The 10332-nt window shown below is 38.1% G+C and overlaps 1 protein-coding gene across 4 annotated transcripts; it reads left to right on the forward strand.

The window, feature by feature from the left end:
- The first annotated feature begins 4664 nt into the window (after positions 1–4664).
- LOC106295422 lies at positions 4665–9484 on the forward strand. 4 transcript variants are annotated; one of them, XM_013731315.1, is made up of 10 exons: positions 4665–5012; positions 5225–5268; positions 5627–5948; positions 6275–6410; positions 6744–7300; positions 7456–7795; positions 7893–8157; positions 8246–8320; positions 8458–8925; positions 9017–9484. In XM_013731315.1, the coding sequence occupies exons 1-10, from the start codon at positions 4841–4843 to the stop codon at positions 9344–9346; spliced, it is 2709 nt and encodes a 902-aa protein (XP_013586769.1). In that variant the 5' UTR covers positions 4665–4840; the 3' UTR covers positions 9347–9484. The 4 variants fall into 4 exon arrangements, with proteins under 4 accessions (XP_013586769.1, XP_013586770.1, XP_013586772.1 ...); XM_013731316.1 differs by having other exon boundaries at positions 9020–9484; XM_013731318.1 differs by having other exon boundaries at positions 9047–9484.
- The last annotated feature ends 848 nt before the right edge of the window (positions 9485–10332 follow it).

Below are 10332 nucleotides of genomic sequence, written 5' to 3' on the forward strand. Positions count from 1 at the left end.
CTGGGGAGTAAGCTCGCCGGAGCTTCCAAAAATCAGTGCCTTGAAGCTCTTTCATCAGCCGGGCAAAGTGTTGTTCCCTCACTGCTTCTAAATCTTTCCCTGCTTTCTCCAGAACCTCTTCTTTGTTGTCTTTACTGAGTCTGCCACATAAAAAAAACATTATCACCCAAAACAAAACAAAGCATAAGAGTTTGATGTTGTTACCTGTGAACTTGAAAGATGACTTTTTTGCTGTTCATAGTGATATCACGACTTGCCTTCACCACTCTCTTTCGTTTCTCATTCTACAAAAGAGACCACATTGTGAGGTTTACTAAACAAAGATACACAAAACCATTCTTAGCAGATGAAGAATCAGAGTTTCCAAATTGAAAGTTCATTCCTTTAGTCTCTACCTCATACATCTCTACCTATAAGACTCAAACCAACTCTCAGCAGAAGAAAAATCAAAGTCTCCATATCGAAAGATCGTTCCTTTAACCTTCGACCTCCTATAAGACTCAATCCCTAGACGCAAAGGTTCAATCTTTCTTGACAGGAAACAAAAACCCATAAAGCATCGAGCTTTTCTACAGGGAAGAGAGGAAAGAAGACTTGCGAAGTTGTTGAGATAATCAGCGTATAGAGAGAAAGCATCTTTCATTGAGGATTCGGTATTCATCGTCATTGCTTTCTTAACCAGTTGCTCAGCACCAGTCTCTGCAACTACACAAACATCCAAACCCTCAAATCATACATAATATGGTGTTGAGAAAGACGATAGATGAGCGTAGGATTACATACTTTGATGGAGTCGCTGAGGTTTTAACTTGGGAGCCATGAACATTAAGGAGGCTACTCTTTGGAACGCCGACGAACAACGCAACATCTGTCTGCTTTCTCCGATCCTCTCGCTTCAAGTCCCCCTATTGGTTATTTGTGATTCATAAACATGATGATATTTTAGGTCATCAATTTTGGTTCCATGAAAGCTTCGATGAAGAGGTTTTATAAGAGCAGAAACAGAGGGAGGTGGAAGGATAAATCCCTCATGAAAATAGGTGTAAATAACAGAATTGAATGAGTGATAGTAGGTCATCATAACTCCATAGAAACTTGAATTGCAGAAATCAGTAACGACGGTGGTGAAAGGGAAGAGACATAGACGATTACTACGCATGGCAAAATCAAGTCTTCCTATTGGTCGATTTTCCATGCATAAGTGGACCCCCGCTTTATATCTGACTTTTAGTATAGTTTTGAATTATTATATCCCAAAAGTAAACCGTGGCCTTACTAACTTCACATCTTTCCTTTTTACTTCTTTGGTACCTTCGTAGTCTTGAATTCTCCCCGGTACGCCTTCGCTTCACATTGTCATCTCCACTGGATTTGTTTTGAATTGTTGACTTCTTCTTCATTCTTTGTAAACGCGTCATCTTCTTCTCGTCGGAGATCGTCGACCACACGACTGCGTTAAAGTTTCAGCGGCGAGTAGTACCAAACCGTTCCTATTCTACTTCACACCGTTGATTCTTGTCAGATCTTTGGAACTACCGTAAGTTCTCGGGTGTTTATATGTTGTTATTCATATGCTGTTATTTTCTTTTCTATTTGGGCTATTTCGGAATTAGGGTACTATAATTGGTAAATCTGCAACCTCGTTACCATTGCATCTCAGATCTGATTTTCCGGATCGAAGTTGGCCAATTGATTTAGGATTTGGGTTTCCCCGGTTGTTCTTATGCCTATTTTATCACCGCCTGGAAATGACATGATCTGTTAGGTATATTCTATTTGACTTGGAATAGAATAAAATATAGACGTTTATATTCCATTTGACTTGGAATGAAATAAATTTGAACGTTTAATATCACTTTTTTTAGCTTATGAATTCATACTTGTATTTAATATTTACGTATTTTTATACTTGTATTAGGGTTTATATTTCCGTGTAGATTTTAGTGATGATTGGAGAGGGGTTCGTTTCTAGAATATTGAGTTCGTCACTGCAAGATTAGGGTTGACATTGGATTAAGTGTCATATTTCCGTGTAGGGATTCATGATTAGTTGATAGGGTTTTCGTATATATTCCCATGTGTTGTTTAAGATCGTGAGCTATGCATATCGTTACGTCTTACATGATTTCCATTCCACATTATTGTTATACTATACAATTTATTTTACATTTACTTTGTTATATGGATCCTAACATTTTTATCTTTCCCTTTTGTTTCTCAGGTTACAAATGAAAGATTTAGGCTGCCCAGTAGATTGTTCGAAACTGGATTTGGGCCATCTGGTGAATATATTCTCATTTATATGTAATGATGCAATGTGTATATAAGCGGAATAGATCGTGTGTATGTAAAATGGAAAGACCATTCATGTGAAATGAATTATATAATCTTTACTATTTGTTGTATTCTATTTTATTTGCAGAACATAGAATATAAATATGATTGTATAGTGCATAAGCATAAATTATGTTTTGTTGTTGTATCGTTGCTATCAAAACTAAGAATTTAAAACTCAATTTTATCATTTTGTTAACCAGATCCACATAAGTGTAAACTTCACACAAATTTCGTTAACCACAGCTACATTTGGGCCATAATCTTATAGTACTTCGGCCATATCGAATAGAACATTCAGTGCATATATATGTGATCAATAGTATATATTATTTCAGATTTTAATTTTATTCAAAATATTATAACTATATTTTATAGTTTACATTTGGGTTTTGGGTTTAGTGATTGGAATTTAGGGTTTAGTATTTAGGAGTTGGGGTAATGTTTAATATTTAGGAGTTATGAATGAATTCGTAATCCTATACTATTTCAACCATGTGGAATAGAGCATTTGATGCATATGTATGTGGTCAATAGTATATACTATTTCATATTTTAATTTTATTCAAAATATTATAACTATATATTATAGTTTACATTTGGGTTTGGGTTTAGTGATTGGAGTTTAAGGTTTAGTATATAGGAGTTGTGGTTAGTATATAGGAGTTGTGGTAATGTTTAATATTTAGGAGTTGTGTATGGAGTTATAATCCTATACTACTTCGACCATGTGGAATAAAACATTCAGTGCATATGTATGTGGTCGTTCCCTCAAATTACATGAACCCTGTTCTTTTGATAAACGCTGCATTTAGCGTCAGTGTCTCCAAATATTCACATCAACTGCTTCGTGAAAAAAAACGCGGACAGTGACGACGAGAAAAAAATGTAGCCGTAACAGTAAAAGGAGTCGCCGCGGTGAGTCGTGATTGACGCTAGAATTTCAAGCGATCAAATATTATAGGAAATCTGACGCTGCGTCTCGTTTATTTAACACCGACTTCAGTGGTCTCTGCAATCATGCTTTTAAAGCAACAAAAATTACATGGCTTTTGGAGACGCTAACGCTAGACGCAACGTTTATCAAAAGAACATGGCTATGGTCGTTCCCTCAAATTAGGTAATCCTTGCTTTCTTCACCTTTTTACTTTTGAATTCCTTCAGATGGACTTACAGTGGTAATTAGATGGAATACAACACTTATTGGTACACATTCTAATTTACACCACTTGTTTAACTCTGCACAGTAAAACATTTCTAATAACTCAACCTATTTACGTGGCTTCCTCCTAATCCTTTATATGAAATAGATATAATCCATTAGTGGCCAATTACTGCAGGGAATACGTCATCATCTATGCACAACCGCACACATCAGTGTATACGTAAGTGGTTATTTTGGCTCATGTGCATACACCTATTCTAGTTTATGTAGTTCATGTGGAATGTAAAGAAGATTCTTCGCATGTATGTATTTACGTTCATAATATATATTATATTCCATCAGACTCATGTCAAACGGAAAGTTTCGTCGTCTAAATTGGACGGTTTTACTGAACTCGGCTTGACTTTATGTAAACCATTTCGTATTTTGCTTTCACCTTGCACCTTATCACGGTTCTAAAATTAAGAACACCATCACTCCATTGTAAATGAACTTACAATAAACCATTCCACGTACATGACGTAGTATGGAAAGCAATACAATCGGAATAGAATTTATGTCATCATCTTCAGATCGCCGTTATGTTAACAGAGATTCTATCTCCCTCACATCTATTCGTCACTACTCTTGATTTATATCCTCTCTCATACGTGATCAAGACAGTTGCGCACAACGATCCCTATTATATGTGATTATTACTGTGACAGACAAACCCTCCACGTCGTTCACTTTATAACAATGAACCGGCAACCTGTTATGGTAAAGGGCATAACCGGGTGGAATCAAGCCAAAAAGTCTGACAATGAATTACGTCAAAATCATTGTTACTTTCTTCATTTGTCTTTGAAATCTGGCTATCTCGCCAATAAAACCCTAATTATATATATAATATCGACCGATCATTATTTGAGTCAATAAATAATTTTTTTTTCTGTCGGCTGAGTCAATAAATAATTTAAGCAGCACATCTACTCTGATGTTTAACGTGTTTATTGTTTTCTACGGACAAATTAATTAAAGCAAAAAGCAAAGAAAAGGAAAATTAGCAAAAGCTAGTATTTTTCCCATTTTCTTTTTTTTTTTTGTATATATCCAAATTCTCGATACAGGGGCAAAATGGTAATTTCCAATTACTGAATTTTTCGAAGCTATTTCGCTATTTTGTCTATCTTCTTTTTCGTCTCAGTCGTCTCCGATCTTAGGGTTTAAGAGAGTCGAATCACTAGTAGCGGGCAACAACCTCCACTCTGTCGCCGATCGAAATTCGCTTTCGCTAGTTACTCAATATCGATCCCTTTGTTTCTCTGTTCTCTGATTATCCCGATTAGGGCTTGATCGGTGATGGTGTCTGGGTCCAGAGCCGGCGGTAATCGGGCGATGGATGATGAAGAGAGAAAGCTGATTGAGTCGATTAGAGAAATCGTGGGTAATCACACCGACGCCGATATCTACGCCGCCTTGAAAGAAGCTGACATGAACGCCGACGAGGCTGTGCAGAAGCTGATTCATCAAGGTTTATCTCTCTTCGTCTCTTTGACGAAAGCTAGGGTCTTTGCGTACGTTTGTAGAATGCTGTAGATGGGTTATGCAAAAGTTTCGGTTTTTGATCTTATCTTACGGAGTTTTGTTGATAATTCGATATATTATTCTGGTGGCGAGTTCGAATGCTTGTGTTACTGTTTCTATTACCATTTTGGTTTGCTAAAGGCTTTTCTTTTTGTTCAGATCCGTTCCATGAGGTGAAGAGAAGAAGAGACAGGAAGAAAGAGGTAAGCTCACAAATCTTCTTTTTTCCACTTCCACTGCATTTGAAGAAGGGGACTAGGTTGTTTTGTTTATAGTGTTTGTGTTACTAGTATGTATCATTGGGTGTCTACATGTGCTAAGTTTGTTTGTTGTGTTTTGTGGACATTCCAACCATCCTCATTATGAAATTTCGTTAGTGCCCGGAAGCTTTGTCAAGTTTTCTATACATTCATATTATTTTCTGATACCCTGGAGATCATTAGGATCCTTCTTTTAAGTTTCCGGGTTCAGTTTGGAGGTTTGGCTTCTATGTGAGAAAGGGTGTTGCACATTTTTGTCCTATATGAACTCTGATTTTATACGGAATGTCCTTTGGATCAGGTTGCAGTATTGGTTGAGCCTGCCGACGAAAAGAAACCTCTTGAAAGTGTTACCAGTGAAGTGAACGTTCTTACACAGCCTGAGCATAATGCTCGGAGAGGAGGCTACAGTAGGAATGTCTTCCCTAGGAACGCTGCTCCACGAGATGATTTTCATAGGAACACTGCTCCGCGAAATGAACTTCCTAGGAACGCTGCTCCACGAAATGAGTTTCCTAGGAACGCTGCCCAACAAAATGAGTTTCCTGGGAACCCTGCTCCACGTAATGCCTTTCCTAGGAACGCTGCTCCACGAAATGCATTTCCTAGGAATCCTGCTACTGGTAAATCAACATGATGATAATATACTTGCCAGTTTCTTTCGTTATGTTTGTGCCATAATCCTTTAGCCTCGGGTGAATTAAAAACGAAAATGTGTTGGTCAAGGAAAAATAGAAGAAACTGGATCGTAATGCATGTCTTGAATTTTTTTTTTTTTTTTTTTTTTTTTTTTTTTTTTTTTTTTTTTTTTTTTTTTTTTTTTTTTTTTTTTTTTTTTTGAATCTCTGCGATTGTCGTTAGGCCTCCAAGTTTCATGTAATGTATGGATTATGTTCATCTATAAATGCTGTTTCGTATGTCTGAATTGGTTTGTTTCATGTTAGTGCAGGATCCAAGAGAGAGTTTCGCGTTGTTAGAGACAACAGGTCTAATCCAAATGTTGGTGAAGAGTTGAAGCATACTTCCGCCCACCAGTCTTCTGGATTAAATATTAGCAAAGTAACGGCCTCTCAAAACCAAAAGGGGTATGTTCTTCAGTTATACGTTACCCTGTTCTTCTTAACGTACCATGTTCTATCGCCGGCTTGCCTTGTTTTGTTTTTATATATGTGCAAAAACATGATACCCTTTAATGATTGTTTTTAGTGTTACTTTAAGGGAGTATGTCTAGACGGAGAGAATAATGCGTATGTTCACTTGGTAGGCATGCCACGGGAGTTTACCTCAAACATGTTACTTCTTGGGAAATAGAAAGAAAGCCCACTGAGAACTTGTTATCTTATAATTTCGAGAAAAAGCTATGCTGAATTCAGATGAGAAAAATAAAGATTGTGGCTCTTATTTTCATTGTTTGCCAGCTTAACAGGTGGTTTTGGCAATCGTCGATCTCCTGGGAGTCAAGATTTTTCCGAAGATTGTAATGCATCAGCAGATGTCAGGCTCAGAGATACTGAAATTGCTCCATTGCACCATCCAACCAGAAAAGAACTCTCTGATGGAAAGCAGACGGCACGTAGTGGTACCCTGCCATCAACCAATTCAGTTATTGGTGTATATCCGTCTTCCATAGATCCAGTTCATGTACCATCTCCTGTTTCTAGATCATCACCTGTGGGCGCTATTAAACGTGAAGTAAGAGGTGGAGGCTTTGGTGGAAAACCTTCTGAAAATGTTGGTAAAGATCCATCTGCATCTACGGGTTCTTTGTCAGGGTCCTCGATTAGAAAGATTGGGACTCCAAATGCACATCGATCATCTTCCCCAAATTCAAAGATTGATCAAGTCAGTCAAACTACTTTACGAGAGTCTGTTTTACCCATCGGTGGGGAAAAGAATAGACCTGTTTTGAACAGGCAGCGTGGAAACAGAGGAAGCCAATATGGTAGAACACAACAAGTTGGTGGTCATACAAAAGGTAATTTATATGCAAGTATTAATTCTGCTAACCATTTTGCCTCAGGAGGCACTATAAATTTTGCGTATAGCTGATGTTTTGGTTTATATAATCCTTTTTCAATCCATATTCTATCATGACTTCTGATATTCTTGGTCAACCTGTTCTTAATGCAGGAGTCTCACAGAACAAGGAATGGAAGCCTAAACCAATTCAGAAATCTGTTGGACATAACCCTGGAGTAATTGGAACACCTGCAAAGTCTCAGGCTTGTCGTTCGGATGATATTTCCTTAAATTTGGAATCGGAGGCTGTTAAGGTGCAAGATAAGCTTTCGCATGTTCATATCAGTGAAAGCCAGAATGTCATCATCGCAGATCATATTCGCGTCCCAGAGACTGACCGATGTCAGCTTACTTTTGGTAGCTTTGTTCAAGAGTTTAGTTCTTCAGTGAATTCAGAATCTGCTTTCCAGGAATCATGCTCTTTAGAAGAACTTAGAGAAACTGATCGTAGGTAAGTTGGTGTTATTATTTGTATTTGTACATTTTGAATAAAGTTTAAGATCACCTTGTATCTTTCCTCAAGTAACTTTTAGTGATATTGTTTGCAGTTCGCCAGTTTCTCCTCCAGAGACTGTAACAGATGGTCCTGGGGATAAGCCTATCGATATTCTTGATGATCATGTCAGAGTTTCTGAATCTGACTCACGTGTACCAGTGGCGTCTGAGCATCAGTTACCCGAAGAGAAGGAGGCTCACAGATCTGACAATTTGGATGAGTACTCGGAAATTCAATTGCTCAGTAGGAACGGTCCACATTATACTCCTCTAGAGTTTGAAGAGCAGCAAGATCCTCCTGAGTTGCAAAAACCTCCTGTAAAGTTTCCTGCAATTTGTACCTTTAGAAAATCCAAGGCATATATATATATACATTCAAAACTTACTCTCTTGTCCTTCCAAGCAGGCATATGGTAATCACGGTAGTTATGACTCTCCGTATGAAAACGTACGAGGACAAGGATTACCATCTCAGCAAGAGGTAATTTATGTTGCTGGCGTGCCAGCATTAAGTTGTCATCAGGCTTTTCTTTGAGCAGTTGGGCCCTACATGTGTCATGTTTATCTTTCATTTCAGTAACGAAGAAAAACTAACAAGGTATTATTTCGCTAATATAGCAGGTGTTAAGTACTCAAATGGTGAACAATGGCCCTTCATCTACGATTCCCATGCTGCAGCAGCAGCAGCAACAACAACAGCAGGCGTCAATGCAACAGATGTACCCGCAGGTTCAAGTTGCACATTTTCCCAATCTGATGCCTTATCGTCAGTTCGTCTCCTATGTTCCCCAGATGCCCATGCCAGGCTACTCAGGTAACCCAACAGCGTATGCACACCCTTCAAATGGAAATAGCTATGTTCTGATGCCTGGAGGTGGTTCTCATCCTGGCTCAAACGGTGTCAAGTATGGCATCCAGCAATTCAAGCCAGTCCCAACAGGTGGTCCTACTGGTTTTGGGACTTACAACAACAACCCTAGTGCGTATCAGATTAATACTCCCAATGTAGTTGGAAACGCCATGGGTCTTGAAGATCCATCTCGCATGAAATACAAAGATGGGAATATCTACGTTCAAAACCCTCAGGTAATGTTAACAAAGATGGAACTTCCTCTTGCCCCAACCACAGTTTTTTGACCTTCTGTATTTCTGAGTTGTGTTTCTTTATATGACGCAGCAGGCTGAGACTTCTGATATTTGGATGCAGAATCCAAGAGATCTTTCAAGCCTTCAGTCTCCTCCATATTACAACGTAGCTGGTCAAACGCCTCATGGTGCTTATTTACCATCCCATACATCACATCCATCCTTCAACGCCTCTGCACAATCTCCTCAAATGCAGTTCCAGGGTCTCTTCCATCCCCCACAACCTGGTGCAATGGCGAATCAACACCACATGGGACCTGGGCTTGGTGGTAATGTTGGGGTTGTGCCCTCTCCTCCCTCTCAACTTGGTGCTTATCAGCAATCACAACTTGGTCATCCCAATTGGGGAGCAAACTTCTGAATAAAGTTCTAACCTCTCTGTCTAATGGATCATAATATAGCCGAAAGCAAATGTTTTGATTTTCTTTGTGAAACGGCCAAACTCTATTTTATTATCTTCTTTAGTTAATGAATGCATAAAATGCTTTGCCCTTCTCTGCTTCATAATTTTTTTTTTTAAACTGTTGCTATAGTTTCTTTCAAAGTGATAGTGTTTTAACTTTTAAGTATTGAACCCTCTGACTCGAACATTGTTGCTTGCTGGTGTTTCCAATTGTCAGTGTTCTGTAAGTATTGTCCAAGTTGTCGATGTTCTTCTTTGAGTTATGTGACCTCTCTCTCCATTTCTTCACATTCCTTTTCTTGTTAGAGAATCATTAGTCGTTGAGTTTGACCTAACTTCCCTCAAGCCTTTAGAATAATATAAAATAAATATTCTTCATAAGAACTTGTTGAAGCTAAGCCTATAGGTTTTGATTAGCTCCTTGATTACTTTTGTTTTTTTGAGGTGTCATTGCACACTATGTCATCATAGCAAGATAATCTGATTGATCGTTTTGTTGAAATATTTACTTTGCTTGGGGGAGGTGGGTCTGAACCAAGGGGGCAACTTCTTTGCTTAAGGACTAATTTGTACGTACTTTGCTTGCTCCTCTCATATAATAGGCCGAAGCTTTTTCATCTCCCAAGTCCCACCTTATTAATTTCTTGAACTCCATTATTTGGAGGTAACTAACACTTCTTTTGTTTCATTTTTAACCAGTATATGGTTAATTAAACGTGTCTTCACTGTTGAGTTCACTCTATTAATAATAGCCACCAAATAAAAAGCAGAGTGTCTTACACTTTAAGTCACTTTATGACTTTTTATTACATTGCAGAGCACTTCTTGCTCTTGAGATATTTTTCTCTAACTAAGACCATCTTTAACGCTTCATATTTGTGGTCCTTAACAAGATCCTTAAGCATTAATGTTGATTTAATTAAATGGAAAACAAATAAATGCTA

Source organism: Brassica oleracea, chromosome C5 (assembly GCF_000695525.1).
Source record: "Brassica oleracea var. oleracea cultivar TO1000 chromosome C5, BOL, whole genome shotgun sequence".
NCBI classification, from domain to species: domain Eukaryota; kingdom Viridiplantae; phylum Streptophyta; class Magnoliopsida; order Brassicales; family Brassicaceae; genus Brassica; species Brassica oleracea.